We start from the raw sequence: 19,260 nt of genomic DNA on the forward strand, positions 1-19,260 counted from the left end.
AAAAAAAAAAAAAAAAAGATCACTGAGAGCAACCCATTACACTGTCAAGCAGGGTCTCGGTGGCAATGATGGAAGCCCCATGACTTGGAAAGTTTAAATCTAGAGTAAACAAAGCATTAGTAGGCTTACACCCCGGGGAGCAGCCCTGCCGCATCGGGAAGACAGGCTGCACCAGCCGTCTCTGCCTCCAGTGTCTCTCCTTCTGCAGCACATAATCACATTGCACTCACGAGCTGTTTCAGGCAAGCCAAAGATTTCAAAGATACGGCAATTTAGAGATTATCTGTGACCTCTGCATCAGGCAGTTTTTCTACTTGCAAATAATTAGCTTGTCAGCTTGCCCAAGATTCATGAATGAAGCTGCACCATTTCTGTGATTTTTAAGGGCAATTTTGGCATTACAGTAGCCTGTTCTGAACCCTGACTTCACTGCTCACCAGTCTCTGCAGAGCAATTTTAGTACAGTGTGACTAAGCATCATCCAAACAGCTCTTTAATTTACTGACGTTTCTGTGACTGAAGCCTTCCCTGTTCAAACTGTCTCTAAGCCCTAGAAACCTCTGAATGTGCAATGCAGTCCAGGAAACCCCGGACTTGGACTTTGGTTCTTGGGTTCTCCTCCCAGCTGTACTAATGACCATGTGGTCTAGTGCAAATTATTTTTCCTTTTCCCACCTCTCTCACTTTGACCATCATCTTGTTTTTTGTTGTTCAGGGTCCTTTCTGGGACTATACAATACCTTTCCGGGACTGGGCATGGCCAGTAGCTACTGTCCTTGGCCTACCAGGAAAACTAGAGTAGCTGAATCATTGTCTTTTACTCTCCATTTCACGCTCCCACGTTGTTAATCCAGAATGTGAAATATAACACCATCTTTAGAAACAATAACACACACACACACCTTCTAGACTCATCATTTTGTGATCAACAGCTGCCCCACACCTTGAAAGGGATGCGGCCAGTGGAAAGTTTGTCTGATCTTCCCATCAGCGGAGAGGTCAGCTCCTCTTTGCTTTCTATCATGGAAACCTTCCTGGTGGACGTAAATAAAAAGGAGGGAGAAAAGGGCTTGGGGAATCCCATGGTTAGTATGCAAGGAATCTGCTCCCTTTTGTACAGCTGCATCACATGCTGTGAGAGTGACAGCAGGAGATGGTGGCAGCAAAGGTGTCATGTATCTTGCTTTAAGGACAAAAGGAAATACCACATCAGCAACATGAGTGATTCTTGTCACCAACGGCTGGTTGTCCCGGAGAGGGTTGAAAGACACTCAGRCGACAGACCGTGCCTACGCTCCCTGCCCAACCTGGCTGGTCTTTCTAATGAGACGCATGACTCAGCTCCAGAGCACCTTCTAAGGAAAAATAATATTTCCCCTTGGGAAACACTGCCCTCCAAGGTGCAGTTTCCTCCTGATTTCAGCAGACACATCTCTGAAGGCAGAAGTTAGCCTATGATTTCTCTGATAAATATCTGGGAGCAGAAACACAACAGATAAATGCCTCTCCAGGGTTTTTCGTTTTCCTTCTAAGTAAGCTTTGATTCTACTTTTCTGTCAATTTACAAAAATGAGAATATTGCAGATAATCTGCTGCAAAGTGGAATCTAGTTTTCTGGTAAAAAGCACTAATTATAGACCAACCATTAAACATTCTTCCATACAGTCCTTAAGTCACTTATTGCTGAAAACAAGTGACATCAGGAACACCGATCCATGAAGAAGGCTGCAGAACCCTTTATAAACACAYCCCTCCCAATCTCTTCTTCAGCTGAGCAGCTTCCTACATGGGCCTCCGCATATTTTGGAAGGCACAAGCTGTGAATTGTGAGCCTGGCCAGTAGTGACTAGGGTTCTTACTAAAGAGATTCACTTATCACTAGTCAGTTATCATTAGGCACTTATCATTAGGCAATGCACAACACTAACACTCCTATTTCTCCTTGTCTTCTACCTCAACATTTACRCATTCAGCTGAACAAACATACACTGCTGTTGTATACCATTTATCAGCTTCCTTATTTCCCCAGGGGTGAGATGAGATGTCCCCATAGCCAGGAAGTGCAAATGTCTGTGGTAACATGACAGGTGAAAGAACCACAGCATAAGTGAGAAGCTAGATCAGATGAGGATGATTCGTAGCAGATCTCCTAGGAGCAAAAGGTCTCTGCAGATGTCCCCATGTCCTCCCCAGCTGTAGTGCAACAATGTCATGTAGCTTCCTCTCCACACTCCAAAATCAGGCAGTCTGCAGATCAAAAGTGAGCTTGACCAACTCCATCTGAGTAAGATGGAATTACAGAGCAGGAGAAAAATTCCACTGTAAAAGCAGAATGATCTACCAAAAAACATCAAGCTCTAGAAATTATTAGGTTGCTTGTTCAGACCAATTGCACCTGCACAATTGCTCCAAAGGGATCAAGGCATGTGGGAGCTACGGGTCATTGCAGGGACACCAGCACCATGCACAGATCATAGCTCAGGCGTAGGATCATGATAAAGCAGCTCTGCACCTTCAAGCTAACATCTCTGCATGGTCTTCCCCTGGCCCAACAGACTTTCCAGTGGGCTCACAGCTAAAAGACCCTTGATATTCGAAGATTTATTTCTTTGGGTGAAAGATAAACAGACTTTGCTCCTGGCAGTGCTGTTCCTGACCTGTAAGCAAGAAAAGAGATGGCCCAGGCTCCATAAAAGGGTGACAGCCCCTCCTCACAGAGCTCCACCGCCAAGACGCGACAGTTAACACCGCATGGGTCTCTTTCACCAGAGCCACTAAGGCAGATCTACAGACATTCCTCTTCTGTGTCCCCCATCCAGCCCTCCTGGCTRGCACAAGGATACTGCTCCCTTACCTCCTGGTCAGGAATACTCTCTGCAGGACTCTACAAGGGAAGTGTAGAAGAGACAATACTAGACTCTATTTACAGCATTAGTGCCCCAAATTAGCTCCTAACATTAGAGGATGAGTAGGCACTTTCTACACTTCCATCCTTGAAATATCTCAAAGATGCTTCAAGACTATAGCATGAATCTATCTTTCCTTCAGTGGGCACTGTAACATATCGCATGTGACTTGTGCCAGCTCTGGGTCCCCTGCTAAAGACGGTGAAATGGAGATGGCACTGTTGAAAAAGCAAATAACACCTGCTTTTCAGCACAACTTTAGTTTGTTCTTCTGATCTCTCCATATTCATCTGACTTGATGCAAAAGCTAACAAGAGACTAACCACATTAAAACTGAAATCTCAGTCCAAATGTCCAAATTCTTGTGCATTTGAAAATCTTCCACTGAATCTGATATTGTGGTGTTAGAATAACAGAAATGTGTAGCTTGGGGTCACTGCCTTAATGTCTCAGACATGGTCTCTCAAGTGGTCTGCATCTCATTTCAGACCAAAAAATGTAACTAAAGCAAGGGATTCTGGCACTCAACCAACTAAGGCTGGATTAGTAGTGAGTAGCGGTTGTCTCAGTCTAAGCAATCTTTGCTTTTCTCTTTTTAACACAGAAACAATGTCCTGACTGGGCATTTACAGGGCAGAGAGCCTTTAAACAAGAATTAACTGCTACTCACAGGTAGCATTTGCATGGAACAGTATTAATAACTGCCCCTTACAATCCCTCCATGCCACTCTCCAGAGAAGCAATAAATTTCTGCAGTCTGGGCTTGATTAGATGCGGTGATTTTATATACTTAATTGCAAAGGGTTTGGTTTAGCTGACTTTTTAAATTACTGCCAATCAGAAAACGCACACAATGGTCCTGTCTATAGTAGCCATACAACTGACTCTAAAACCCACAAAAGCACACACAATTTTCCTGTCTACAGCTTTCCAGTTTTCCTACATGCACGCATTTCCTACCGGCTAGCTCTAGGCAGCTTGCCATTGAGCTTGTGGAGTTCCTGGCTTACCCTTCGGAGAGGCCTCACCCCCTCCAGGATTAAGAGAGGAGCCAAGAGATCCAGCTCTGGCATTCAGATTCACCCTACTGTGGCTAGGCACTGCACATCATTGAGATATCAAATCCAGATTTAGGGGCACCAAAGAGGTATTGCARATATCCCCCACAGAGACTCAGGAATTTGCCTGAGGTCCCATAAGAAATTTGCAACAGAGTAGAGAATGTCGCCTACCTCCTTAGCAGGTCTGCACCCACAAAAGGCACAAATAGGAGTGTTCTGGTCTTAGTCACGTAGAAAATTTATTGTACAAGACATCTGGTGCAGGACTGCCTGTAAAGCACACCATTCATATAGGGGAACTCTAATGAGAAGCACTGCAAGTGCTGGAGGCAAACCTAAGGGGTAACAGTTAGCTCCAAGGACAAAAGGAGCTAGGCTAAGTAGGTAAGGATTTCTTTTAAATCTCTCCTGCACATAAAACCATGGCAAGATAAGCCAAAGATTACATCTTCCCTATTCTCAGGTTGTTCCAGATGCCTTAAGCGGGCCACTCACCTGCAAGGGATGAGGCTATGCACATAGGTATCAATCATGCCAGCTAACAAAATGTTTCAAGTAAATTTGGCAGTAAATAAAAGAAAGAAAGGAAGGTTAGCCTCCACCGAAGTCCCCAGTCCATATTCTCCCCTCCTAAACAGCACAGCTGCCTCTTGTCCATTGTATTATGAGCTTTCATTACCATATCAGGGAAAACCTCCCACTGATAAGGACCATGTCCTCCCATACTATAACTCAGTCATTTGATGTGCAATGGAAGTGTTATGAGGGCAACTGCAAATCTGTCATCTTAAAGGTACATACAAGTGAACACCAATCCTGTGCAATTTCTTGAGAATTTACCATTGACATTTCGAAGCCAAAGCACTCATATCAATCAAAAAAAAATGCTGTAAATTCCTCTAAAGTCCTGAATACAAGACTTAGAAGTGACATGGGAAATGCTGGCCTTCAGCCAAATTATAAGAGAAATATTTCACTAGCCTTGTAGGTTCATTAGCCTAGTTCTGCTATAAATTTTATTATGAGTTATTATTGATKCATAGCCATAAATACACTGGGTGCTTAAGAAAAGTTGAGGTTTTTGCACAAAAGTTTTCAGAGTCCCAAATACTCTGCACTTGGAAAGACTTGCGCTTAGTTTTACATCTGGGAGCAGACCCCATTCATCTCAACAACATCAGTCAATTCATGTTTCTAATTTCAGTTGTTCCTCTTGACACTGAGTAACACACGCACCTTCCAAACAATCCTTTGATTTGTTGAAGTCACATGTGCTCTCAGAATGATACATGTAGTCATCTTCTACACAAATGGACAGAGGTGATTAACTACTGATGCTTGGGAGATTACAGGCTTAAGTGATGTATGATCACTTACAGTGGCCTAAGAGCCAACTGAGTCAAAAGAAAAAGTAAAGCCAAGGATTCTCTCTTGATTTCAAGTTACTAAAGTAAAAGCCCCACAAAAAAGGATCATTTCTGAACTAAAAAGAGTTTGACAGCAACTTCTGAATGTGTTGAAAAAGCTRCCCTTTGGGAAGGAGGACTTAAAAAAAGAATCTTCCAACACAGTCCAGATTTGGTCATAATACATTTGGACATAATTTGGTCTTGCAATATAGTTCTGTTTCAACCACATTCCCGAACTGTAGCAAAATTAAGAAATGCACCAGCAAAATCTAATTCATCCCTGTCTACACTACAAAGATGAATCATGCACTATGCTGTGTCAGGTGAGCAGTGCTAGTATAGGTCTCTGCAGCATCAAGCTGCAGGAGAGAAGAAGTCCAGAATAAAGAGATCCAGTTTAACATGCAATACCTGAAGGGAAGTGCCAACTGAACAGGCAACATCTTCTTTAATTAAAGTTGCATAGGAGTGGGGATAGCGAGAAGGACACATCTGATGACTTGGTACAATTCGGCCATAAAAAGAAGACTGGATGCTGATGGTGGTTCTGTGAGGACATCTCAAGGAAACATATTCTCCATCGCAGGCATGGTCAGTATAATTCTTTAACACTTGTGATATGTAACCTGCCAGAAACATGACAAGAACCATCATTAGTGACTGGAAGTTAATATTTAGGTGGTTAACAACAGTGCAGCATAACAAACACACAACTAACAATGAGAGAAGTAGATTTTATTACCGTCTCACACATGGGGAGAAAGGGGRTGGGGGGGAAGAGAGAGAGAGAAAGAGAGAGAGGTTGAGTGATTTGGCCTTCAGCCATGTTATATCCTTAGAGGAACCAATATTCAGATGTCCCAAACTTATTCCAGTCATACCACTTATTTACATTGGCATATCTATCCAGTATACAGGAAATGCAGCTGAGCCAGACTCATCATGTAGATTACATCTAGATACTGTATCCAGTTTTGGGCCCCACAGTACAAGACAGACATCAATAAACTGGAGCAAGTTCAGCAGAGGGCCACCAAAATGGTCAGGGGCTGGAGCGCTCACCCTGTGAGGAGAGGCTGGGGGAGATGGGTTTGTTCAGCCTGGAGAAGAGACAGCTTTGGGAGAAGCTACTAGCAGCCTGCCAGTGCCTGCAGGGAGGTTATTGAGGAAATGGAGTCAGGCTCTTCACAGTGGTGTATCGTGGGAGAAGGATAAATAACATAAGTTGAAGCATGAGAGGTTCAGACTGGGTATAAGGAAAAGCTTTTTCACCGTGAAGGCACTATGAGGCAGTGGAGTAGGTTGCCCAGAGAGGGCGTATAGTCTCCATCATTGAAGGTTTTCAAGACATGACTGGATAAAGCCCTGAGCAACCAGGTGTGACTTCCTAGCTGGCCCTGTTTTGAGCAGGATTTTGGACTAGAGACCTCCTGAAGAATCTCAATTTTCCTGCAATCTTATGATCATGGGCTAGAAAGGCCCAGATGCAGAGCTGCTAAGGGGAAAGTTGGAGGTGAAAAGTTACAGTTCGTTGGATGAGGTCCTAGTCCATCATGGCACCAGACCCACACCTGTCAGGCCTTTGATCTCCCTTCACAATATACCATTTTAATTTCTCTAGTTGCTCCTCCTGTTCTAGGCCATTGATACAAAAGCCTTGGTTTCTCCCCTATTCTGCAAAGTCTCAATCTTTTTAGACGGAAAACAGTAGGCAGAACCAAATTTCTCCTGTTCACTGCAGGATGACATCACACACAATAATGAAGTTGCTAATGAAAATAAAGCATGGGGACACAGCCTCATTAAAGTTACTTTGAGTTAAAAGGGCTGACTGCAGTCAGATTGCCAGAGCAGCAATTCCTGACTCTGCCACACTCAAGCCTGAGAGGAAATAGTTGTGCTGGTGACCTAGAGACATCTGCACAGGGAACTCTACAGCATGTAGAAGTACAGCATCAACCATGATCCCATTCAACCCTGCAGACTTCCTCCTCTCTGCAGTGAGTTTGGAAAACCCCTTCCCATTGCTGGCCACCAGCACAAGTCTACCAGCAGCAATTCCACATACCCTGTCTCTGCGCTCCTCTACCTCTTTCTTTAGAGGCAGTGGAGAGAGGAAAGACAAGATCATCAAGAGAGACAAGTAATCCCCAGACAAATCCCTAAAAGAGAACCTGACATGTATCTTAGACTTGCTTTAAAAAATGGCAAAAATGTGACTATCCTTGTGGTGGTCCATAATCATAGAATAATCTAGGCTGGGACCTCTGCAGGTCATCCAGTCCAACCTTCTGCTCAAAGTAGGGCCAATTTAGATCAGGTTGCTCAGGCCCTGTCAAGTTTTGAATATCTCCAAGGACAGGGACTCCACAGCCTCTCTAGGCAACATGTGCCAATGCTTAACCACTCTCATGGTGAAGAACTTTTTCATTATATCTAATTGGAATTTCCCACATTATAACTTGCGTTTGTTGCCTCTGGTTCTGTCATTGTGCTGCTCAGAGAAGAGTCTGGTTCCATTTCCTCTGTAACTTCCTTAGGTAATGGCAAAGAGCATTAGATCCCTCTCTCATTATTCTTTACTTCTCCAAGATAAATGTATCTGCTCTTTCAACCTCTCATTATGCATCACATGCTCCAGTATCCTAATCCTCCTCGTGGCCAAAGGGACTCCCTACAGTTTCTCAACAAGCTTGTTATACTGAGGGGCCAAACCTGGACTCTCTACTCCAGATGCAACCTCACAAATGCCAAGAAAAGGGAAGTAAGCCATTCCCTTGGCCTGCTGGTTACACTCTTGCTAACGCAGCTCAGTACACAGTTACCCTTCGTTACTGCAAGGTGCACTGCTGACTCATGTTCAACAGCCTGTCCTCTAGGACCCTCATGATAATGCACACAGGGAAGCACAACTCACGCGGTTAGAGAGTATACCCATTTACTGGGAATGGTTCTTCACCCGTACTAACACTCAAACCTTGCTCAGGAGTTGTTTGAAAGAATACTGTGTCCAAGGGAATTTCAAGGTGCCTAGAACAACTATAATAGTTGTTCTCAGAAACACACAGAAAACTTAGCTTCAACATTTAAGCTTCAGGGATGAGGGCTGGGTTCTCCTTTTTCTCTAAATTTCAGGCTATGCTCCTCATTTAACAATTATATTGTTGCACTGCCTCAAGGTGCATGCCAAATAGCTATTCACTCAAATCAACATATTAATTTCCAAGTGCCCAGGGCAACATTTGCTTTTAAGAAAAAGACTGAGACACAGCCCCAATAATTACAGTAAGTGACAGGGCTGCAGCAGATCAAGGAACAGCATTGTTTAATTTAGTGCCTTTACATCACTTGTTCAAGGAAGTGCTCTCGGTATAAAATGAACTACTAGAGTGCATCTTCTTTCCCAGTCAGTAGAATATGTGCTCTGCACAGTGCTATTCACTTAGTTCAGAAGTCAGATCAGCAATTCTCCCTCGAAAGTAAGGTAACAAGATGGGCATCAGGAAAAGCAAACTACAAATAAAAACAGAATATAACACAAAACGTTAAACCAAGCTTTCCATGCTGTCACAGCAGTGCATTAGGATTTTCCCCTATGGCTGGCCTATTAGGGAGGCTGAGAAATACAACCAAAGCGCAGTCGAGGCTCCTCTGGCTCCTCTGAATATTCAATTATTCTGTCAGAACAGCCATCCTACAGCATGCCTTGCATATTACCAGTTCAGAATCAGGGAAGGTTTCAACCCGTGCAATTACTGCAGACCACTTGTTGGAACAACTCCTTCCTCTCTTTTTCCATCAGCAATCTCAGAATAACTTGAGTTCGTTCAAGCTCAAGATACTGAAGGGCTTGAATGCTTTGATGGTGACTAGCTACTGATAAGCAAAGCGCAGTGTCTGAAACCTCTGACACTGGCCACTGTCAGAGAGAAGATACTGGGTTAGGCATGGACATGATCAGGGATGACATAAGGTTCTTCAAAGAGCGAAAGGGACTGGCTGTAGAGAATTAATGTTTTTTCTCTTTAAATGTGCCAAACCAGCACTATATTCATTATCAGTTTGAAAACATTGGCATTTGTTTACCACTGATTTATGTTTCCGCAACCCAAAATCTGAATTGATTTCAGCACCCTTGCTAAAAGGTGATACACTTTCTTTTTAGGTGACAAGTCTCCAGTAACCTTTTGTACCACTACATGTGGTGCCAGAGAGGGAACTACTATCTTTACCAAATGAAATGCATAAACTTGTAGCCAATGTCAGGTGTTTGAGGACTTCAATGACACATGGATACCAAGGTGAGAAGCATTTCATAAACACACAATGAATAGCTTACAGAGTTCTTTGACTATCTCCTGGTAAGCATTAAGAAATCTCTTTCAGATGGCTGCAAGAAGCTACAGCAAATCACCAATCAGCCATTGACAGACCACAGAATATGACAGGTGAGAAACTGAGATGAAAAAGGTATTATCACTTGAGGTTATCATTCCCCCTGTAAAGTATATTTCTGTGCATCAAATGCTCATTATTAATTGAGATATGAGCGACAACCTTACAAGTGTCCACTCCAGACATAGATAAAGCAGGCTTTTCTTAAAGCAAGCCAAAGACAGCTTCCATTCTCTTCTTCATCCTCAAATTCTGGGACGTGAAATCAACATTGTCAGATCCAGGACTCAAAGGCGAGCAATTATTTGAGGAAAACACCCCTGCCGTACTGCCACAGTCAAATCTACTCTATTTTGTCTTGGTTCATCTTGAGGTGGAAGTGACATTAATTCTTACGATTTTATCAGAAAGTTCTTTGGCGGTCCACTCATTATCCTGCCTGGGGAGGACAAAAAGCAGGTGACAGTTTCAGCCTTTCTTTAAAAAAAGATATTTCTAATCCTCATCATCACAAAAAAGAAGCCTGAAAGCATGCTAAAAAAAACATAAAGGAAAGCATCTACAGCATCAAGTCCACAAAACCTTTTTAAAATGCTATATGTTTTGAAAAGCTAGAGTGACAAAAGCGTCCTCAAAACTTTTGGGTTTAGCACCTCTCTTATCTTAAGGATGGTGCTGAGGACATGGAACTGTTCCTGGTGGGCTTCCATACTCCCAAACTAAAGCAATATACAGGAATCGTGTACTAAACTTCTCCACAGTTCAAAAGCTCATATCATTAAGGCAGGGATTTACACTCCGAGAACAGAACAACCAAAAAAGTGCATCACAAAAACTGAAAATCTTTTTTTCTCCCCTCTGACAAGAAGGAGGAAATATTCCATTCAAACATAGCTTGCAATTTATTTTTTCAAAGKCCAGAGGTTGACTTCTATCAGTCATCAGCAATTATTCTCRGCTACTCACCCTTAGTGCTGACCGTTCTCAAGAATCATTTCCACTATCGCCTCTCCAAATAATTGTTGCTCAGTTCTCATCCAACAGCCAATTCTAACCCTTAACACATGCTGACTAGAGAAAAAGAATGGTTTCATATGGGATCATGCATCATTTTACAGGTACTGCAAATCTTAATATCATCCTCCACTTACTCCTAAAGAGCTACAACCCTGCCTTTTGAAACCAAAGCATCTGACGCAGTGGTTCACAAAAGCACAGRCGATATTAGAGCTTTTCTCCCAACCAGACGTAGGATGACAGTATAGTATCCAAGCACTCATACATATATCTCAACAAACCATGGTTGTCTCAAAGCAGTATCCACACTTCTCCTTCTTCCACTACATACAGTTCTAGGTTTGTGTGGCAAGACACATAGCAAGACACCAACTCATCAGTTATCAGAAGACAAATGTCACCTTTCACCAGGAAATGTCTCTGTGGGTGGGTGCTGTCCTGTGGAGTCGTGCACACAGTCACAACAAAACAAACTTAGCATCCAGTTTGGATACGTTCTGAAAACTTCTAATAAAATTACAAGAAAACTCAAAGGATTTTAATGGTCAAATGAACTATTACACATAATTGAAGCCAGAAAATTTCATTAATATCTGCATCAAACCACACTTAAGCTACAGTAACATGCCATTTTGAGCATTCATACTTGCAAATACAGAACAGTTTCCCCCTTACCTGGAACATACAAAGTCAATAGAGTTAACTGTGTCGGTTAATAAAACCTTATCGTTACTGGTTGGCACAGATTCTTTTATTTTTAATCCCCTTATTTTCAAGATCTATATTGGTCTTTAAAATATCAACTGTTATTTTCTTCTAGTTTCCTCAGCTTCCTCACGGATATTTTTGAGACACTGAATGTGAAAGAGAACTTTCTTCCAGGAGAGGCTTTAATCAAACACCTTTCTGGAGCTCAGACAAGCCCCATGCCAGACTTTTTCAGATAGGCTTTGGACCGTAGCATTCCAGCTTATTCTTTACATGCAGAACATCAACACTAGTAACATGTCTCCGAAATGGTGCTAAGCCAGTGGAATAGTACAACACACCACTGGGATAGGCAAACAGGGCTGGAAATATGACCCCAGGCGAGGCTTCAAGCCAGAGCGAGTAACTGAATGAATGCATTTCATACCAGGCATTACTGATAATCCTGTGGTTGCAGTAGTAAAAGCAGCTCTCTCAAATCACACAGCAGCCTAGTATGGACAAGTGGGGTTTGTTTTGCTTTGTTACTAATACTGGAGATYAAAACTTGCTATTACAAACCACCTACAGAGAGATACGCTTTCACTTCAGCTTCTCCCCAACTCTTTTGCCTTTTAGATACCACACAGCACAGGAAAAACTCGAACATCTTGTAAGCATATTTGGGAAAATCTTTTCATTCAGAGCTGAAGTCAACACTTCCTTGCCCATTATCTGATCTGTACTGCCACTGTGGCTCCAAACAGCATCCGGTGTTAAGATAGAAAAAGTGGCTTTGGAATGAGAGTGAATTTAGAACTGCAGCTAAGTGCCAGCATTTCAAGCCTAAACAAGGCAACATTTTGTAAATGCTGAACAATATGTCAAAGATCTCCCTGGCTTTGTGTAAGGATGAGAAGATATTAGAAATTAGACTGGTGAGGGTAAGGGGTGACTAGTGTTAAGATATGGCAGTTTTCAACTCTGCCRGCATGAATCCAACTCAGATCAATAGTGAAAATTGTTAATTATTTCATTAAACTTCCTTACTGAACGCTCCTATAGAATTTAATGAAACATTACAGCCCTTCCACAGGCTGTTGGAACAAAGAAATGGTCTAGCATGGGACAGCTGACGAAACTTTTGCCATCCATTGTCCAATCTGCCTAGACTACATATAAGTTGCTCGTTAAGCAGTGCACAGATCTTGAAGCAAATCCACAATGAAATCCAAATTTAAACCATCTCACACTACACTGTCTTCAGCAATCAAAGCCTCATGTCTTTATACCTAGGTAGAAAACAGTRAAATACTACTGATTACTGTAAAATAAATACAGACTTCAGGTTAGCCAGTCAAAACCCTCCTTGCAAAAGGAGGGGATCCAGCTGGAGTACCTTTGCTAGTTATGGCTGAGCTGCAGAAGACCCTCAAAGCCAGGCTAAGACCCCTTCATCTACATGAGGGACAAAAAGGTGAGACTTTTTATGTTTGTGCATTAAAAGAAAGAAAAAAAAAGGCCAGTCTCATCTGATTTCTGAAGGTGGACACACCACTTTTCCACTTTTCTCACCCTAGCCACATACCAGAGAGAACACAAAAACAAGAAAGAAGAACCGAACCATGGGTGGTTCCCTAGATCAAATCCCAGATCCATGGAGAGGACCAAGTTTATACTTTTGTACCCCAATAGACCCGTAGACCTAAYAGACCTCTGCATACCAACATACATGCACATGTGTGTGCCCACAAAGACACAGATTCCCCCATCTCTGCTATCCTGTTGATCAATCTGATGCAATACAGAGCTTTAGCAGTCCTTCCCCCCARTTATAATCACTTTTGCTACTGTTTTGAGGATCTGCAAATATATTTGTCAGCAAGGCTCCTACTTAACACTGTTTTCAGAGACACTTATGGTAACTGTCATTATTCACCCAAAATGGACATGGCTGCYCGTGAGGTACAATGGGATTGGTGTTATTTTTTAACATAGCTGTCTCTGTCACATTTCCCAACAAATGAGGCTGTTCCTGAAAAGTAATAGCTACAAAGGATTTTTCCTCCCAAAGACTATCTGAACATCTTATAATTACTTTTCAATTCTGAMCAGATTGAGTGATTAAAAAATAAAAACTTTTTGTGAAATGAAAAATTCCAAGAAGTTCTGAGCTTGAAATGTTATAACAAAACTATTTGCATTTGTTTACCAGAATTAATGTTTCCTTTTCACATTGCGATATGAAAATAAAATTCAAAAAAACAATTAAAAAATGTYAACTCAAAAAGAAGCAAGCATCTTCCCAGCCAGAAAATTAAACCTCACTCAGCAGCCAGGAAACATAAACGCTGATGAAATCACATTTTGCAAAAAGGTAAAAGCTTAGGCTGGAAAATGTTGACAGTCTTAACATGAATGAAGCAATGATCCATCTTGTTACTTTTATTATAAGTACCATGACAAACAGAAGTCACAGTGCTGGAGCAGACAGTGACAGATGCTGTACGAGGAAGAAACATAAGAGCGTTTGAAGAAGACAACACTCCCTGCTTAGTCTTGCTTGGGAGGTGGCACCTCATTGAGTGGTGACAGCTCTCGGTAAGGTTTCTAATGGAAAAATATTTGTCTTTTAGCAGATACTGAAAAAAATCTTCCTGTCAGGCTATGCGATTAAAGGCTCATTTCTACAAACAGAAAGGAACATGGAGAACAACAGCACAGCTGCTGTRGGGCTCATTATGGGATGCAGTGGAAGAGCACTGGGGGACTGAACAAGACTTTCTGTTAAAAATTCCATATGTGTGTGTGTGCATTTATATATATATATATTATATATACATACACACACATATATGAAATATATATACATATGTAAAAAAATAGCTTTGCAGAATATTTTCCCAAGTTTAAGTTACAGGAGAAGCTCAAACCCCAATATTACTGTGGAGTTCATTGCTTGTGGTGCTAGATTTCTTAGAACACTCTGTAAAAATAATGTTACAGCATTATAAAGATTAATACATATTAATATATTGCATTAATTGTAATAGGTATAACTTGCATTAGTATGCATTGTGTGCCAATTATATACTACTGTGTTTGTGTTATGTGCAATATACTATATATAATATGTAAAATGTATTCTGTTATAACATAACCTAAAGATAACTAACAAACAGGTCACCTTGGGAAGCCTTAAGAGGTTTGTTCAGTATGCAAAGAACGAGAGCTGTAATCTTGGGAGGGATTTAGTGTATACTTCTTACAGCCCAAAGAGGCCAAATCCATGCACTAAAGGCAAAACAGGCACTCCCTCATTCTAGAGACAGAGCTGCATCAAGTGTTAAGGTCACCACTCTACGGCTACAAGAACTACATGGGTGATACTTCCTCAGCAGCTTCTCTTGGTTCTTTCTTCTTGGCTCTCAACCAAGTCCTTTCTGAAACACAACACATATTATGCACCGCACTGCTCACTGGTGGCCTTCATATTGCATTCTAACTAGCAATAAAGACAGTTCACACCACAGGGGTAGTGTAGCTTTTCTAAATTAAGTTATAACGGCTTTATTTTATGGGAAGAGGAACAGTTTCTCTAATGATGGTTTATATACCGGGGAAATTTAAGAGGAAAACTGTAGTGGTATAATYAGGCTGCTCTAATGATATCCATATAACTTTCCACAGTAAACATATTCACATGAGGACACACTTGTATAACTAGCAACACATCTTTGCTGGTAAACTTTCTCATGTAGGCAAGTTTCACTGRTGATCATTTTTACTTCCAGTTCCACAGYAAAGTACTTTTTTGATCCCATCCCYTCCTGTGACAATCTTCTATGGAAGACAAATTTGTCCTAAAAATCCTCATTGTTACAGATCTAATGCATGATGAAGATGACTAGCAAAGAAAACAGACCCAAAGCTGGGTGTCTTCCAGCAGTGGTGACGGCAGCGAAGTAAGAACTCTAGCAGGATCAGTGCCTGCACTCAGCCTGCTCCCAGGGCATGCTGATGCTCGGCCTTTCCTACAAGAACCACTGGGTGTTATGGCAGGAGACTGGCAGCCCTTCTGCACCTTCTGGCCTATTCCCTAAAACTGCTGAAATCAAATTTGTGCAACCAGTCTCACAAGGGCCAGGGACCAACTTATTCATGTGTTGCTAAAGTGGTTACCCAACACAGTATTATTATATAACTGGGAAAGGAGTCAGGAGCTGGATCCATTTCCCTCCCTCAGGACATGTTTTGAGTTCACTGAATGTCTTATTACTTATTCAACAGGCCAAGAACATTTTATGATGATCAACATCTTCGTTCACCTCCACTTTACCTATGACTTGCACTTTGACGGCTTTTGTGGCCAATCTGCAAACAATCATGGTCACACTTTCTCCATCCTTAGGAGAGAGGTACCCTATAAGACTCTGCAAGGCACCTCAYTATCTCCATCAAATCCCTTCTCGGGTTCTCCCTAGCCATGATGCCTAGGAAGAAATCAAGGCTGGTCAGACAGCGGGTACTGAGTACAGTGCCCAACAGCAGTCTTCTGCTGCACTCCCCGAGCCTGATGATGCCTCCTTTGTTTTTTCCTCTAATGATGTTTTGAGAGCCAGGGTTCACCAGTTCACCATGTGCCAAAAATAGGAATATTCAGAATAGGAATAGGAAATRGGAAATGTTCAGAATCTGGCAATAGGCAATGTTCAGAATCTGTCGTGAAAGCAGCTGCTGCACATCCACTCGGGTCTCTGGCAAGGTCTGTGACAGCTCCCTCATGCCCCCAAGCAGTGTGACAGTGAGAGACAGAGCAGGAGGGCACAGTTCCCCGGGAAGGTTGGTGGCTGTCCAGGTTGGCCAAAACACAAACTTTCCCAACTGCAAACGCAAGAGGAAGGGTTTGTTTCTGTATTAGAAACATGCAGCAAAGGAAAAACAAATCAGCCTTGCTATAACCATGCACTTCTGCAGAGCTACAGTGGGGAAAGTGCCTGAAAGCAGCCTGGCATTTGCCCACAGCTTTACCGGGAGTGACAGGGAAAGTTCCCTGTTATCACTCAAATTAAAAGAAAGCTTTTACGTACCACATCACACTGGGACAATGAAAATAGTTATTTGACCACACAAGTGACAGGCAAGCCTTTATGCACACTGACCAATTCTTTTAAGCAAATCAAGAACTAAGCCATGACAATCTGACAAGGGCTGAGAAACACCAACACTAAACAAACACTATTTTCCCCATTTGTGAGAACTTATTCTGACATGGACATGAGTACAGAGATTTGGCAGCTTTGTTTAGATTAGGGCAAATGGCAGGAGTAAAGGCAAGAGTGCACAACCCTACGGGAGCTGCTGCTAAAGCCATCATAAGCGGACATGAGTTCTTCGCACACAGCGCCAGAAGGCAGCTCTGGGGCCCAGAGTGGGCTGCACATCCTAGAAAAAAGGTAGATTTCAACTGGCAGGTCAAAATGTTGAACAATTTTTGCGATTCCAGAAAGCAAGTCTGAAATCCTTGTTACCTTGCATGAAATAATACAATGTGACTTACATGTGCAAATACAGTCTCGTCAATGAAGAGCTCTCCTACAAGGAAATACTTCCAACGAGGTTTCGTTCTCTCTCACAAATTTTAATGAGCTCTTCAGCACTCTGATGGCTGTTTTTATCAGAAACTTTTCCTATTGCAAACTGAAATTCAAGGCCTCCTTCATTTGACAAMGTGTAATAAGGGCAGAGGACAGGTAATTTCCTTGCCCAAGTAGGTCAGATCACTCTGGATTGCTTTGCCACCTGACAATATTTCCACTAAGCAAGCAGGAAATTTTTGGGGACAATGACAAATTGCTGTCTGTGGTGGGAAGGACAGCTATCACTCACACACAGCATGAGCTCTGCTGAGACCGAGAAGAACCCAAACTTGCAGTTCCCTTCCAGACCAGAGACTCTTGGGCTTAATTCTCCCAGTGCTCCCCTTCCTGAGAAGATTCAAAGATTAGGCATAAGCCTGTTTCCAGCACTGGGATTTTAATCTCTCCCTTTCCCATCTGCTTTAAAGTCCTTATTTTATTTATTTATTCTTATTCAGAGTAGATTTGACAAATTTAATGAGAACAGCAGCTCTGGAACAAACCTGCATCCTTTTCCCCAAGACCTGCAGTGAGAGCTATGATACTGCCCTCTGCATGACCTAAGCCTGTGAAATACATATTTCTCTTTGCCTTGGTCAGGCCTTGGCAGCTTTATGAACCCCAGGAGAGGAAAGGAAATGAGGAGAGACTGAGACAAGATAGAAAAGGGGCTAAACAATGAAAGGAAGAAGCAGAGTAGGGCAGAAAGAAGGGGGGATGGAAATGAAAAAGCAAAAATAAAAAGGAGACAAAGGGTGGAGTAGATGGGTTGAAAAAAAAATCTTTCTTATTTGTCAGTTAGAAGAGTGGTCCCAGGAGCTTATCCTRCCAGCAAGAATCAGGCAAAAGCATCATGGGGGCTGAGTCACTCAGGTAAAGGTAGGGAAACTAGAGAAACAGAAAGAAAAGAGCTTTAAAATACTAAAAAGGAGGAAAGAGACAGAATTTGAACAAGAATACCCATCTGCAAGTGTGAAAGCTTCTTTTTTGGGCTCTGGATCTGTCAGCTTTTCATAAACAACCACCCCTCTCTGTTCCTATGCGGATGACCTCCCCGATCTCCTCAGAACCATACCTGTTTGCAGAAGAGCCTGTCTTTCTTACAAATAAAAATTACCAGGGAGAAAAGGAAGCTCACACTGGCTGTGAAAAGAGAGAAAGACAAGCAGATAAAAAAGTAGGTTTGCACAGAGCTTCCTAGTTTCTGGTGTGTCCTGTCTCTGATGACTTGGTCACAGATCTTAAATATCAGCTTAACAGAACATGCAGGTGTGTGCAACAGCTAGGCAAAACTGCCAGATCAGCATCTTCTGTTTTAGCCATTGACTTCAGCCAAGGGGGGATTTACTGTTCACCAGTAACCAGACAGTGTACAGATATGTTAAACGCCATGAGGGTAGCAGGAAGCATGATTATACAAGTAAAGTGTTTTTTAAATTTGACATAAGCAATATTAATACAGGACAGGCAGCCTGAGCATTACCAGTTTCAGCTGTCAGGCTGCCCAGCCAGTTAGAAGCTAACCTCAACTTCCCACACGCTCCTCCTGGAAAAGGCATTGCAGGAAAGGATGGGTGATCGACACTTGGCAGTAAAGGCAGGATAGTCTCCACACCTTGGGCTGAAGATCAAGCACTAAAGCAGGAGCTTCCTTTCTGCCTGTTAAACAAGCCATATTTTCCCGGTGCTCAAGCAAAAAACCTTGCCTGTCTCAAAATATCATACCAATTTAACCGTACTTTTATTTTTCCTGAAGAATCATGTCACCCACTCACAAAACCTGCAGCCTTCTTTTGGGGGTTTTTAAGATCATTCACTAAATTAGTTTATCCTGGTTTAGGCTTCATTATTAAGACCTATTAGGTTCCTGTCCTCAGATTTTTCTTTTTGCATGGGAGGGAAGGTAGCATTGTTTCTTAGCTAGGCAAAGCCATAATGTAGAGGAAAACTTTGTCTCAGGAGACTGACCCTTAGAGACCACCACACATGGTGCTTAGCTACCATTTGAGCTTTCTCAGTACAGTCAGTGGAGAGAAATAAGCACTATCAGGTGCAAATCATTTTATCCTAAAACAGATGTCTAACTGAGAACAAGAGTAGAGGTCAGACAAATCATGTCCTAAACTGGCTTGTTCCTCTCTGCTGA

At 42.2% G+C, this 19,260-nt stretch overlaps 1 protein-coding gene across 2 annotated transcripts in view; it reads right to left on the minus strand.

Moving 5' to 3' along the window:
- The window catches only part of EVA1A (eva-1 homolog A, regulator of programmed cell death), a 218,851-nt gene that overhangs the window by 150,235 nt on the left and 49,356 nt on the right, over nucleotides 1–19,260 (minus strand). The window contains exon 2 of one of the 2 annotated variants that reach the window (XM_026068134.1): nucleotides 5,788–6,002. In XM_026068134.1, the coding sequence (XP_025923919.1) occupies nucleotides 5,788–6,002 (215 nt within the window). Of the gene's footprint in view, nucleotides 1–5,787; nucleotides 6,003–19,260 lie in introns of those variants that run through there. The other variant, XM_026068135.1, reaches the window with a different exon arrangement.

The sequence above is a fragment of the Apteryx rowi genome, unplaced genomic scaffold, assembly GCF_003343035.1.
Source record: "Apteryx rowi isolate R43461 unplaced genomic scaffold, aptRow1 scaffold_269, whole genome shotgun sequence".
Classification (NCBI taxonomy): Eukaryota; Metazoa; Chordata; class Aves; order Apterygiformes; family Apterygidae; genus Apteryx; species Apteryx rowi.